At 40.2% G+C, this 15,120-nt stretch overlaps 1 protein-coding gene across 6 annotated transcripts in view; it reads left to right on the top strand.

The window, feature by feature from the left end:
- The window catches only part of RAP1A (RAP1A, member of RAS oncogene family), a 69,489-nt gene that overhangs the window by 38,187 nt on the left and 16,182 nt on the right, over nucleotides 1-15,120 (top strand). For 5 of the 6 annotated variants that reach the window (XM_048826691.2, XM_048826689.2, XM_048826692.2 and 2 more), the window contains 3 exons: nucleotides 7,333-7,416; nucleotides 12,410-12,478; nucleotides 13,695-13,751. In XM_048826691.2, the coding sequence (XP_048682648.1) occupies nucleotides 7,360-7,416; nucleotides 12,410-12,478; nucleotides 13,695-13,751 (183 nt within the window). In that variant the 5' untranslated portion in view covers nucleotides 7,333-7,359. Of the gene's footprint in view, nucleotides 1-7,332; nucleotides 7,417-8,928; nucleotides 8,948-12,409; nucleotides 12,479-13,694; nucleotides 13,752-15,120 lie in introns of those variants that run through there. The other variant, XM_048826694.2, reaches the window with a different exon arrangement.

Raw genomic sequence — 15,120 nt, 5'->3', positions numbered from 1 at the left:
CCTGGGGACTGAAAACTTCTATTTATCGACACCATACATAGAGCAATACAAGATTTCTTAAACTGCTTAGCGAATGTGCTCCATCACTGAGCTGGAAGAAGTACTTTTTATCCAGAGGACTCGCTGTATACACCACTAAAGGGTAGTCACTGCTTAACAGCACATAGTACCACTACAGAAAGTTATGGGTGGAAATGAATGATACTGTGTCTAACTGAAACCTAAGGGGAATTTAGATAGACATAATGAAATTATCCAAATGAAAAATTGGGCAGGATATTGCATAGTAGTAATGCCTGTATGAAAAGCCCCTAGCACTCTGTTGGTGCTGTATAAACAGATATTAATATCTTGCAAAAGTGCCATGGATAATTAGTCCATGTAATGGCCGTATAAATACCTAGATTAATCACAAGAGGTCAAGATCTTTGACTTCCCGTTGTATCCAAAAAAAACCCGTAACTGGAAAATACTGTAGAAAAGTGAGAATTATTGTAATACCCCTATCTGAAACTTTCCCACATGTGTTTTTGACTATAAAAAAAGAATTGAAAGTGTTCATGGCTAAATCTAAGCCTTAACTTGATTATTGTGCTTTTGAATGGGAGGGACCAGAGTGTGGTTTTATGGAAAGAAAAGGGTAGACTGGATAAAACAAGCTGCTTTTATACTTCCCTTAAAATCCATTCCCTTTTAAATGCTAATAATAGATTTTACTTTCGATATTACCCACAGTTAATTAAAAGGAATCCCCCTTCTTTTTTTCAGTCCAAAATGATGGCTTTGAAAAAAGGAAGCAAATGTTGCTACTCAGGGAAATATTGTTCAACTGGTTTTAAATATTTAGTTGCCATACTGGGGGAATCCTGCACAGATTGCGTTTAGTTTCACAGTTTTTACAAAGTGGAAGTCTGTGAAAGTGGGGTGCTCATCAGCACTAGAGAAACAGCCCCAAGTTGTGTAACGATGGGCACCCAAAGTTAATGTTGATCTCAACCTCTCTGACTCGGGTTTCCCATCTGTAAAATCTGGGAGGTTGGGGAAGACAGTGATACTGAACATAAGCAAGATCTGAGCTACTGGACTTAAGATGTTCACAGCCACAGGTAGGTGAGTAAGGGCTTGTCTTCACGTACAATACTACACCTCCCTGAGAGGCAGTAACTAAGTTAGCCGGGAGAAGCTCTTCCATTGACATAGCGCCGTCTACATGCAAGGGGGTGGAGGGGTTAGGTCAATAGAACTGTGTCGCTCCGGGGTGTGGATTTTTCACACCAATGAGTGATGTGGTTATACCAATATAGGTTTGTAGTGTAGACCTGGCGTTAGTATTGTTTGTATTTTATAACTTTGGAAAATGAGGCTCAAATCAAAATGGTGGTAGGTGCAAAATCATCATTCAAAATGAATTTTCAAAGAAAACTTGGATGCATCTTTACCCTCAAAAACGGCGTACTGATTTAAAACAAAACAACCTCTGCCTGTGTCAAGTTCAGGTCATAAGAAGAGGTTCTGCGGTCCAATGGATAGGGCCCTGAACTGAACATAAGAAGATCTCCCCAATGACTTGTTGTTTAACAAGTTAGAGAGGATGATGTCAGGTATTTTGTCAGACTCTGGACTGCACAAACTTTATCTTGCCAGTCCAGTGAGGATGTACTGCTCTCCCTTTGAAAAGCTCTTGCATCTAACATTGTCAGTGATTTTCTGTGTACTCAGTGTGTTCCGTGCATTGCTGCTGTGGTCTGGCTCATTAATAACTTGAGATCCTCTTGTAATTTTTGTGCCATAGAACTCAACTTGCCTTAGTGTTCACTCCTCCCTAGCTCTCCTCTAACACCACCAAAAAAAAAAAGGACTTGTGTCTTTGTAGGATCTAGTAGTTAAGATGAGACTTGGTTGCTCTCAACTCCTGGTTTGCTTTGCTTTCCTTTCCCTCCCCTCCGTTCGTGTTACCAAGTCCGCTGACACGATTTCCAAAACGCTAGTATTTCCTGTTGAGTTACCGTTACGCAATGATATACAGACTTATGTGGGCTATTCACTCCAGGCCACTGAAGATCAGAGGCGGCACAGAGGGTATTAATCCTGCTTTTATGTTCAAGGAGTTTAAAAAAAAAAAGAAAGAAAGAAAGAAAGAGAGAAAAAAAAGAGGCGTTCAAGAGCTTTGATGCCACAGCAAAGAAGGCACAAGGATACCTTGAGAGATGAGTAGATGACCATTCGGTCTGGTGTGAGAAACTTGCATTGGGACAGAGTTCCTGTCCAAAGCAGGAGGTGGAGTCCCACCTGTAGAGATGGATTTGGTTTGGCTTAGGTTTAGCAGAGTCCTGTGTGAATTAAGAGGTAGAGCCTCAGGCCACACCACATGGAGTAAGACTTCTACTAACTAATGACAGGTTTCAGAGTAACAGCCGTGTTAGTCTGTATTCGCAAAAAGAAAAGGAGTACTTGTGGCACCTTAGAGACTAACCAATTTATTTGAGCATGAGCTTTCGTGAGATACAGCTCACTTCATCGGATGCATGCCGTGGAAACTGCAGCAGACTTTATATACACACAGAGAATATGAAACAATACCTCCTCCCACCCCACTGTCCTGCTGGTAATAGCTTATCTAAAGTGATCATCAAGTTGGGCCATTTCCAGCACAAATCCAGGTTTTCTCACCCTCCACCCCCCCAACACAAATTCACTCTCCTGCTGGTGATAGCCCATCCAAAGTGACCACTCTCCCTACAATGTATATGATAATCAAGGTAGGCCATGTCCAGCACAAATCCAGGTTTTCTCACCCCCCCACCCCCATACACACACAAACTCACTCTCCTGCTGGTAATAGCTCATCCAAACTGACCACTCTCCAAGTTTAAATCCAAGTTAAACCAGAACATCTGGGGGGGGGGGGGTAGGAAAAAACAAGGGGAAATAGGCTACCTTGCATAATGACTTAGCCACTCCCAGTCTCTATTTAAGCCTAAATTAATAGTATCCAATTTGCAAATGATTTCCAATTCAGCAGTTTCTCGCTGGAGTCTGGATTTGAAGTTTTTTTGTTTTAAGATAGCGACCTTCATGTCTGTGATTGCGTGACCAGAGAGATTGAAGTGTTCTCCGACTGGTTTATGAATGTTATAATTCTTGACATCTGATTTGTGTCCATTTATTCTTTTACGTAGAGACTGTCCAATTTGACCAATGTAAATGGCAGAGGGGCATTGTTGGCACATGATGGCATATATCACATTGGTGGATGTGCAGGTGAACGAGCCTCTGATAGTGTGGCTGATGTTATTAGGCTCTGTGATGGTGTCCCCTGAATAGATATGTGAGCACAGTTGGCAACGGGCTTTGTTGCAAGGATAAGTTCCTGGGTTAGTGGTTCTGTTGTGTGGTATGTGGTTGTTGGTGAGTATTTGCTTCAGGTTGCGGGGCTGTCTGTAGGCAAGGACTGGCCTGTCTCCCAAGATTTGTGAGAGTGTTGGGTCATCCTTTAGGATAGGTTGTAGATCCTTAATAATGCGTTGGAGGGGTTTTAGTTGGGGGCTGAAGGTGACGGCTAGTGGCGTTCTGTTATTTTCTTTGTTAGGCCTGTCCTGTAGTAGGTAACTTCTGGGAACTCTTCTGGCTCTGTCAATCTGTTTCTTTACTTCCGCAGGTGGGTATTGTAGTTGTAAGAAAGCTTGACAGAGATCTTGTAGGTGTTTGTCTCTGTCTGAGGGGTTGGAGCAAATGCGGTTGTATCGCAGAGCTTGGCTGTAGACGATGGATCGTGTGGTGTGGTCAGGGTGAAAGCTGGAGCACTTAGCACTTTCAAAGTGCCTTTCTTCCATAAGGAGCCTTGTTGTACAGAGCAGACTAAAGTTCAGAGAGGGGAAGTGACTTGCCTGAGTTGTCCCTGCTCTGCCATTGAATCACTGTGAGTAGAACACTGGATTGTTGACTCTCTGTCCTGTGCACCATTGAACCACAATGACTCATTAGACAGTCTCATATTCAAGAGAATCAGTTACAGCTATTTTTTCAATAAAAGCTGCTAGGATAATCCTGCAGAGAACTAGCAGGCTTTTTCCAGAGGGCCCAGTGAGCAGAGTTATTTGCAAAATATTTTACTGTTCTGTGTGGCTACAGATGAATCAATTGTTACACACTAGCCACATGAGGCACATACTAGAACTGATGTGACAGTTGGAGATTCTGGTTTGTGTCCAGCTTTCATAAATTATGTATCTTTGTAGATGGGATTTGACCTAAAAGGTCTCTTTTTCTCTGATTTCTGTGATGTATTATGCATCCATTACCACATGAGCATGGATGGTCTATGGTTAAGGTGTTGGTCTGGGACTCGAGCAAACTGGGTTCAGTAACTAGCTCTGCCATAGACCTGTGTGACCTTGGGCAAGTCACATAATCTCTCTCAGCTTCAATATCTGCATCTGTAAAATGGGGATACTTCCCTACTTCACAAACATGTTGTGAGGATAAACTCGTTGTCTGAGAGTTAGCCAGATCCCACAGTGAGTAGTTAGGTCTCATTCAGAATGCTAACTTTCAAATAATCTTACTTCTGCAAAGAATTCCTGTAGGTTGTTACTGCATTGGCTCCTTAAAATAGTGACCAAGATTTTAGATTTATTGTTTTAGTATAAAGGGCATTGATACATTAATGGCCATAAGATCTAGCCTTCTATATAAATCAACCTGACCTAAAAATGTTAGTGGCGCATTCCTCTGTGGGTTTTTGGTCTCACGAGATAGGACTTCAGAGATGATACTTGCAGTAAATTTTTCTCCACTGACATTGTGTGGTAGAATCTCCTAGCTAACCCTGACTGGGAGCCCCACTGCAGATAATCAAATGTTGCAAATTAATGAGTAAATGAACGTATAAACAAAAAAAGCTATAGTGTTACATTGTTAAAATTACTTGTATTTATTTCCACAAGTGTAGTTTAATTTTTTGTCGCACTGTACTAATCTGTTAGGATACATTTTGTTAAATTAATATAGCTTTATATGAACATTCATTTCAGTGATGAGCTCACTACAGTACTCTGAGCTGTTCAAACGCTGAGCATTAAGGCCCTGATCCAGAAAACACCTCTTCCACCACCATTACCACCACACACACAGACACACCTGCGTGCTTTGCTAGATCAGGTCTAAGGTTGGAAGGAAGGTAGAACCGTTGTAAATTTTACTAGCTTAAAAGCGAGAAATAAATAAAACAGAGATTGTTAGGCACGATCAGTTTTGTGTGTGGGTTACCCAACATTGGCTCACAGGTCAAGCATGTTATAACAAGGGTTAAAATGGAGTATTTAAGCAACAGGACTGCAGTTATCGTAGGGCAAAATGTTATAAACGTAACATTTTAAAACAAAGGCTTATCTTGAAGTGACGATCCAGTCCATCCCTACTGTTCCTAGCCAGTAAACATAGTGGGCTAAATTTTCTAAAAGGCAGGTGCTATAATCTGTTCACACGTTTGTACATATTTTGCTTTGTGCATGCAGCATCTGACTTGCACTTGCAGATTAGAGTTTGAGCAAACTGGATGAGTTCAATGGTGCATGTACAACTTTGCATGCATATTTACAAAATCTTGCATGTTTCCATCAAGGCTGATGTTGGTGTTTTTTATAATGAGGGACTGTTTGATCCTCTAATTGAAACACATCAGACTTGTTTATGTATCATCCAGCCTGGTAATTTTAGATAATGCCTTTAGATTTCTCTCTGTCTCATACTATGTCAGTTTTGAACTTAAAACAAATGGGGATGTACTTATGGATTCTTCATCTTGTTCAAGAACATAAACTCCAGTAATTTAGCTACAGGGCATCTTTGGAGTTCAGGATCAGTTTCCCATCAGTAGTTCTTTGCAGTCATAGAGCAACTTTCTTGTCAAGAATTTTTGTGTTACAGCCTTCACCCTCATTTTATGGATGTATAAACTGAGGCATTGACAGGTTATGAATGACCTGCCGATGGTCCCAGAGTGAATCAGTGGCAGAGCTGGGAACACAGACCATGCCCTCTGTACACTGTTAACTCCAGTGAGCAAGTTGGTTTATTTTTATATCCTGCTACAGGGAATAAATCTTTATTTTTACAACAAATCATAAGATTATACCTAGAAAGGCCCATAAATCATGTGGCAAAGTTAGTCTGAAATCCCTTTGAGAAACTAAACCTATCCAGTTTCATAGCATTCATATTTCTGAATCCTTACTTGGGAAGAAAGTGCTATTTTACTGGGGGACGAATGAACAGATAATTAGCTGGTGAGGTCATTGTTTGCTTGGGCTCTGTTGATGGGGCAGCCAAGCCTGGCTTATAATGTAAACATAGTGTAAAATGTTTATCGCTGGCTTTGTCATTCTCCTTATTTGTCAGGGCATCTTGATGAGAATGAGAAATTTTCTTGTGCTGCATAGGGAGTTGAGAGATTTCCATAAAAAGGCACAGGCGTTGCGTGGAAGAGCAGAGAGTTTTCTGACTTGGCAGCATTAAGTCAGGCCTGACCTTTTTCAGAAAGAAAATATTGACCACCTAAATCATTCCCTATTGCGGGTGGGTGGGTGGGTGAAGTAAACTCCGGTGCTTTTATTTCACTGGTTCAATTTTCTTGTTTAATTGCTTGTAGTTTTATGCAATTAAAAGTTGGAAGAGTGAGGGAAAGGTGCCATAAGCGAGTAGTAATATTTTGTGCAGATAGATTTTAGGGAAGAATTGTTTCTCTTTAATGGATGGATACATATCAAAATGCCCATTTATCACTCCACATTTGACCCTCTTTCTTCCCAAATACCTGAAAGAAAAGACTAACTTTGTAGTATTCCGAGAAAGTTAACAGGTCTAAGTTTTGGTGTCCCAAGGGAAGAAATTAATTCCAGAGTCAGACTCCTCACACATTCCCTGAAATAGGTGAATAACTAAATGTCAGTAAAACAAATAAAGGTAAATCCCAGCCCGTATAATAATACTGAACAGAAACAATAAAAAGACTCTGTACATCTACCAGCATCCTGGTGAAAAGAACATTGTGGGTTTTTAATTTATTTTTTTGAATTTGAAGGTTGCTACACTGAGTACAGTAAATTACAGCCATCAAAGTACACATTTGCTTGGGCACCCAGGTTTAAAATAAAAATCTTTTTGCTGCGGCTGAAGAGATTTTTGTACTTAGCTATACAAGAGATTTTTTTACTTAGTCTGTCCTACAAATAAACGTGCTATGACAGTGGTTCTTCGGGAAAACATGTAATGTTTCTGAGGTGATGCTTGCAAACATTGCTCCTAATTCCATGCTTTCCCCCTGTTTTTCAGATTACCTGTATTTGAACAGACCACATCATGCGTGAGTACAAGCTAGTGGTCCTGGGTTCAGGAGGCGTTGGGAAGTCTGCTTTGGTGAGTGAGCATTCAGTATCTGACTTGAAAATTGTGCATTGGAGGGCAGTATCAAAAATTTCACCAGTGTCTCGTTGCAAATAGAATTATTTTACACTATCGGGACATTTTTGTTACTTTCTGCGTACCCAACACTTGATTTGATTACTGCTATTGAACTGCTCAAGTAGTAAATGTATTACATTTAAAATGACCAAATCTTTAAAGATGGAGCACTGAGATTGTTTTCAGTGAAAAGACTTGTGTTGCTATTTTATTTTCAGTTTGCATGTATATAACCTAGCATATAAATATATATTTTTAAATTGAAAATGTGTAATCTAGAATAAAATGAAGCACAGCGTATTGGCTTGAATGCTCGTGAACTGTGGATGCCTGAGGCGCAGGGTAGCTGGCATTCCTCGAGGGCTGCATGTTTTCCATTGCAGACGGAACTAGACTGAAACCAGGGTGGCAAGAAACAGCCCACTGGTAGTGTAGCAGGGTAACACTGGCACCGCTCACGTCTGAAGTACGTGTGTAGTTTCGCAGTGGTTTGTGTTGCAGTGCTGACAGCAAAGCCAGTGCACTGTAATGGAGACTTCAGTCCTTCACTGTAGTACTGAGCATGCGTCAGCTATGTATCACACATCTAAATCAGCCAGCTCACTACTGAAAGGAGTAGGCAGGGAGGGACTAGTGGGAACTTACCAAAGCAAGCAAATTCACCCTGTCACTTAGGGGTGGGAGAAGCTGTCCAATTGTTTTTAGTGTAGGCAAAAATAAGGTGTTAAGGATAGTAAGATTGTTTTCTCTTGCATCCTTTCACTTACACATGGAGATGAAAAGCTGATGTACTTGGTAAGTTACTTGCAGAACCCAGAGGGTGAGTGAGAGAAGACAGATGAGGTGTAAAGCATATCCGGTTGTTAAATAATACATTTGGTTTGATGCACTATTTAGTCGATTTCCCCATAATAACCTGTGGTATCATGCAGGTGTAAAACTTTATTCTTAACAATGTGTTTGTATAAAACCCTACTCTTCCATGGTAACTTCAGCAATTAATAATGAGGTTTTTCACCCCCCTGTCCCCCAATAGTCCCCTAGGCTATGTCTGTTTTTCCCATCAGGAATATAATATTTGTGATTTAGGAGTCCTGCAATGAGACTCTTTATAACCTACTGTACATGCCACTAAAATGTCAGACAGATGTCAAATTTCGGAGAAGTTTCCTCACTTGTGATGTAAAATCTAAATCAGTTCAGTCTCGCAGCTTTTTTTAATTGAAAAACAAACTTTTGCTTTTCCAAATATTTAACTTTTAGGTAAAAGTTAGATTTTTTTTTCAGACTCATTAATTCTCAGATCTTTTCTGTGGACAAATAAACTTGTTTTTTGTTTTTTATAAGTAATATGTATGACCTGATTCTCATCTCACCTACAACACTGTAAAGTGGGGGGGTGACTCCATTGATCAGCAGCTTTGTACCAGTGATACAACTGGAATGAATGAAGAATAATGTCAGTGTGCATGTCCAGTGATATTTGGTAAGCCAAATGCCATTATTGACATTATATAACCATACATTGCATTGCATATGGACATATTGATCCAACATGCTGATAATGGGGAACAAAAAATTAACAATAAACAAGTCAAGATCTGATGGCATTGAGAGGTAACAAATTAGTAAATTATTTACAATACAGCCATCAGAAGAGAGGTTCTGATGGGCTTTAAAATAATACAGTGGAAGGGATTAAAACACAATATAACTATGGTATTTTTCTGCCAATAGTAGGGTGACCCAATGTCCCGATTTTATAGGGACAGTGCCGATTTTTGGGTCTTTTTCTTATATAGGCTCCAATCCCCCCCCCGCCCCCCCTCCCCCGGTCCTGATTTTTCAAATTTGCTGTCTGATCACCCTAGCGAATAGTAATCTTAAAATTTCTCTCTCCTTCCCCACCCCCAAGTGACTTAAACTAACATTACTTATAAAGAGGCTGGTATTGGTATTTGGTTCTGTATTTGAATGACAGTTGAGAACACAATGTGGTGGTGTTTTATTGCAAAACCTCCTTTCTTGTTTTGACTCTTGCTTCCCAATATAATGCTGATAGTGCAACACTTCTCCTGGCTTGCCCTCGGGCACTAATGGTCGTATAATGAATGTCCTTTATAGTAACGAATGCGCAGTTATTTTAAAGCTTTCTTTTAATAGTCATCTGTTGTGCGATGGACTTCTGCTCCTTTCTAATGGCAAGCAAGATCCTTTGGCCAATCAGTGAGAAAATAAAGTTACCAGCATCTGGCTGCAAATGGTCATATGTATAATTGGACAAACACAAAATGAGCAAACATTCAAGCCCTGTGCTAAGGGAGAGTAATATAAGTAATGGAAGGTGTGGCTGGGAGCCAGGAACTTCTGAATTCTCTTCTCCTGTCTGCCTCAGTTACCTTACATATGAAGTGAGGGTGCTATCTACCTACCTCACAGGAGTGTTGTGGAGATCAGCAAATATTGTGAAGTGCTTGGAAGGTGAAGAAGTAATACTAGGTAACAAATAGAGCCACAGTGTAGTTAAATGTGAATACAGTGATGTTTCAGTGTAATGGGCAGTCTTGTACCTGGTGGAAACAAGGAACTTTATTTTCAGAAGTGTTGATCCCTGCAGCTCCCATAGTGTTTGGTTGGAGCTGCGGTTGAATAGTTTCTTCTGAAAACAAGGCCCTGTGGATTCAGTTAATAACTTTCTTCTATTAGGTACACCATACATTGATTACAAAATGAGTTGTGTTGGGATATTACGTTAGAAGGAGAAGCTGTTCAGAGTGGTCTGCCAGGTTCTAGCACCTTTGTGTGAAGACTAACTTACAAACCTGGGGAAACTATTAACAGTATACCAATGAGATACAGTTGTTTTTTTTTGAGTCATGACTGAATCATATTTTCCAGTGTTAGCCTCTCAACCAAAACAAAGTCTTTGTACCCTTTTTGGTAGTAACCATTCCGAAGTCTCTGGATATAATCACCACAATCTTAAGGAGTTCTGTCTGTTGTGGTAGGGCTCCTGTTGCCTTATATAACACCATGGCTGATTGCATTACCGATGATCTCATTTAAAGTGGTATTTCTGGGATCTTCTATCTGAAGAGACCTTTGAGATAACCACCATACAGTGTGATAGGGAAATGGTAGAGAAGAAGAGACTTTGTCTTTCTAGACCAGTGGTTTTCAACCTTTTAAAATTTTTGAATGGAGGCGCATAATGTACCTCTTTGGAAGTATTAGACATAGTCTGCGGACCCACAGAGGTCTGGGGACCACAGATTGAAAAGCACTGTTCTAGACTACAGAATGAGTTGAGATTTTGAGTGAGGCCACATGCCTCCCATCTGCAGGAAATCTCTAGCATGAAGGCTAGAAAATTGTTTTCTTGCGAGTTTAAAAGAAACCAGTGGGCATTTTGTACTCTCCAGAATATAGTGATGCCTTTTGCAGATTCCTGGCTGTGTGCTACTCTTTCAAAATCTGAAACCATCTATTTAGGAGCAAAAGCATGTTTGAGCCCTGCTATTTATTTATGTGTGTGTGTGTGTGTGTGGCACAGAGGTTGCTACTACCTATATTTATGTAGCAAGTCAGGGACAGATTAGCATTAGAATTTAGTAGTTCCTGGTTCACAGACCCAAGTTGATCTAGTAGATTATGTAGCAGTATCTGGTTAAAACAGAAAATCCACCATCCTGAAAATAGAGCAGTTCCGAATTTCTCAAATTGTGACCTGCAGAGATCTGGGTGGTCGCACTTGGTGCTACATTCTCCTCATTTCCCGCTATTAAATCACATTAAAAGAAGCTAAAAACCTCACTCTTCTATGTAAGCAAATGCTGCTGCTGTTACAGGGATGCTTTGCAATCACAAATGGGAGAGGAAATATCTAAAGCACATGCCTTTCTATTCAGATTTGATCCATACTATGAAAGACATTTGCGAACTCTGGGATAGGTGAAAGCGAATTTCATCTATCTCACAAGGCAAAAGTAGAAAACCATAGCGTGGTTGGTGGAAAAGCATGAGTTTCCATCCAAAAGCCCTAAAAGAACAGAGTTAAAATACAGGGTCCTTTACAAATTTAAGATAAATACTGGATATCCAGACACCAGCCATGTCAAAAGCTTCCCATTCTAGTTTCACTCTGAGTGCGTGCATAGGAGGGGAAAGAACTTCAGTTTTGAAATGAGTGGTATCTTCTTTCTTCTGTTTTAATATAAATTGTGGTGGTTGAATGTATGGTGCACTGTTCTAGTTGGTTTTTATTCATTTTTTGATTGTTATAAAAACAATTACAATTACTAAGAGGTGAATAATTTAAAGATAGTTTTTAAATCTGTCATTCTGAAATCTTGCTGTATATCTTTGTCAGTATTAATATTTTATTTATTTGTATTATCTTAGCACCTTGGAGAGTCTTAATCATGCCCTGGACCCCAGTGCTACGTGCTGCGCAAATACAGAACAAAACACCCCTATCCCTGCCCTAAAGAGCTTACAGTCTAAGTTACTGCATTTTAATAAGACTGAGATGCTCTAAATGAAACTTAGACCTCAAATACAGAGGCTTTCACAGTGGTGACACCTTTCCAGATTTTATTGTCTCTCTCAATATTTGGTGGTTTTCCTGAAGGCCCAGTTCCTTTGTGAGATTTTGTGAGACACTCAGCTGTCACTTTAAAAAATAATTAAGTTTCTAGCCCTCGTAGTTGCTGAGAAATTCTTAAAACTATGACCGTACACACTGAAGACTTCAAAACTAAAACAAACAACCAAAAACCCCAAATGTTATTAGATTTAAATTTTTGTCCTGTCTCATGACTTTGAATGCTTGGGTTGGCAATACTGATGTGATGCAGAATTTACACTATTCTGTTTTAGAAGAGCTGCTACTTGAAGGTCAGTAGGCCATATCGGAGTTTATTCTTTAACTGTTTTCCCTTTTTTTCAGACTGTACAATTTGTTCAGGGAATTTTTGTTGAAAAATATGACCCCACAATAGAAGATTCATACAGAAAGGTACAGTATAAAATTATGCTATTTTCTATCAACCCTTTTAGGGCCTGATACTTCATCTTTCTTTTTCTTTTCAAGTTCAGGCAAAACTTCTCCATGTCCTGCGAATGTTGTCTGCGTAAGGGTTGTGAGTTTGGATCTGTGTTAGTGTAGTGAGGTTGGCTTGTTAGCCTCCAGTCCTGCAAACTGATCCATGCAGCTGGTTCTCTGTGCCTGTATAGAGCACTTTGCAGAATCAGGGCCTTAAGGTATGTGCAATTATAAGACCTGTAGCGTGATAGCGGCTGGCCTGGGTCAGCTGACTCTGGCTCAGGTTGCTGGGCTATACAATTGCCGTGTAGACGTTCAGGCTTGGACTGGAGCCTGGGCGTTGAGACCCCGCGAAGGGGGAGGGTGCCCGGGCTCAGGTCCAGGTCTGAATGTCTAGACTGCAATTTTTAGCCCCGCAGTCCGGGCTCTAAAACTTGGTGCGACAGGATTTTTTTATCACAGTGTAGCCATACCCTTAATGTCATGGAGTCTTAGTTCATGGTACGCTGACATAACACTGATTGCCATTTAAAAATAAATGAATCTGAATTTATCATGCCATGGCGTTTGCAACGTTTCCTACTGTAAGTAAAGGAAATAACACAAATATCACAGATTTAAGTACTGAAGTATAGTCATTGTTTTTAAAAAAAACAGACCACTTCACTGTTCAGTTTAAATGAATGTTGCTTACTTTGAAGGCATATGACATTTTTCACTGCCTTTTTGGAAATGAGCTTGCAATTACAAAGCAGAAGCTCTTGTTCGAATCCTTGATACAGTGGCTTGATGTAATTCTATCCTTAGAGCTGTATTCTCCACTCAGATTGATGTAAAGATCCCCATTTTTTAGAGATAAGAATAATTATTGTCACAATTAAAGGCTCCAAACCAGAAAACGAAAGGAAGTGGTGCTTTTTGTGCATGACAATAAAGCGAAAAAATTGTTAAAACCTTCGTATTCAAGAGTTGCTTTTTCTGGAATTACCCTCTTTAATCTGAAATTATTTTTAGTAAGTGGAACACTTGGAAAATTTAACAGGTTTGTTTTTTTGTGGGTTTGAGGAGGGATGAAGGAAAAGGTAAGTTAAAGGGCTCTTTGGTTGTAATTCTGTGTCTCACACTTGCACACTTTTGAGCATATTACATTTTTTTTCTTACTGTTGTTTGTTTCTTCCTTTTTTTCCAGCAAGTGGAAGTAGACTGCCAACAGTGTATGCTTGAAATCCTCGACACAGCAGGGACAGTAAGAAAAATCTAAAATATAGAATTTTTAAAGTTAAAAATGAAGTTGCATTTTAAAAGGATTTGTCAGTGAAATAGCCCCATCCTGTCAAAAAGAAAATGTTAGATTGACTGCAGCTGCACTAAACTGCAGTGTTTTGTTAAGTAACCCAAAAGCCAGTGTGGTGAATCTGTCACCTGAACACGGCCAAACCCAGGAAAACTGCACACAATCACTATGTTCTCGAAAAAAGAAAAGGAGTACTTGTGGCACCTTAGAGACTAACAAATTTATTTGAGCATAAGCTTTGGTGAGCTACAGCTCACTTCATCGGAGGCATGCAGTGGATGCAGTGAGCTGTAGCTCACGAAAGCTTATGCTCTAATGAATTGGTTAGTCTCTAAGGTGCCACAAGTCCTCCTTTTCTTTTTATGGATAGAGACTAACACGGCTGCGACTCTGAAACCTTTTTTGTCCTATGATTATAGGGATGTTAATGGGCCACTGCACCTTGAATGGTCTCTTATAATATGTGCTAACTACTTTTACACTGAACTATCTGTTCGATCTTGTATGTAGCTGTGACACTCCGAGTACCTTTCCCAGACTGGAAGAAGAGTTCTGTGTAGCTTGAAAGGTTGTTTCAAGTTGGTCCAACTAAAGATATTACCTCACCCACCTTGTCTCTTCAGTGATTGTAGATGTTACCTAGCATGAATTTCTCTCACAGATGGGATATGAATGGATTAGTGTTCCTCCAAATTCTAAACACCTTATCAACTCTGCATAGGAATAAACTGGTATCTTTATAACATGATGCTAGAATTTAGGGATGATCATTCGTAATGTATTGTATTGTGATGTTGCCCAGAGTTCACAATGTGCTGAGCATTGTACAAACACATACAAAAGATATGGTCCCTGCCCCAAAGAGCTGGCAGTCAGAGACATGAGGGATGGTAACAAGCTATAAGAGGACAAAGGTGGGTATGGGATGACCATCATAAAACCACACCGTTCCATAAGCTAACAATGGACATGACTTGAAGGTCCTGAATCATTGAAACTATGATGTATTTATTTTTTTCAAACAAAGAAAGTTCTCTGTCAAGCCGCTGCACTTGGGCCTGCTTCCTCCTTTCTTAAAGCACCCTCCTCCAACAAATAGGGCCTTCCATGCTGTGGCTCTTCCTCAGATAGTGCTGGAAGGGACATTCTTCTCCTTCAGCTGCTTTCCATGTTAGGAGGGCACGATGAAACAGCAGCCTGTCCAGAGCGCAAATTTGAAGAGAGGCTTCTCCTTCGCAGCAGCTGAGGATGTCCTTCCACCCCCATAGCCCATGTGACTGGATCATGTAAGGGCCTTGTGCCTCCTGTGGGAATCCCTTCC

This window comes from Caretta caretta, chromosome 21, assembly GCF_965140235.1.
Source record: "Caretta caretta isolate rCarCar2 chromosome 21, rCarCar1.hap1, whole genome shotgun sequence".
Classification (NCBI taxonomy): Eukaryota; Metazoa; Chordata; order Testudines; family Cheloniidae; genus Caretta; species Caretta caretta.
This window is presented reverse-complemented; position numbering and strand designations above follow the sequence as displayed.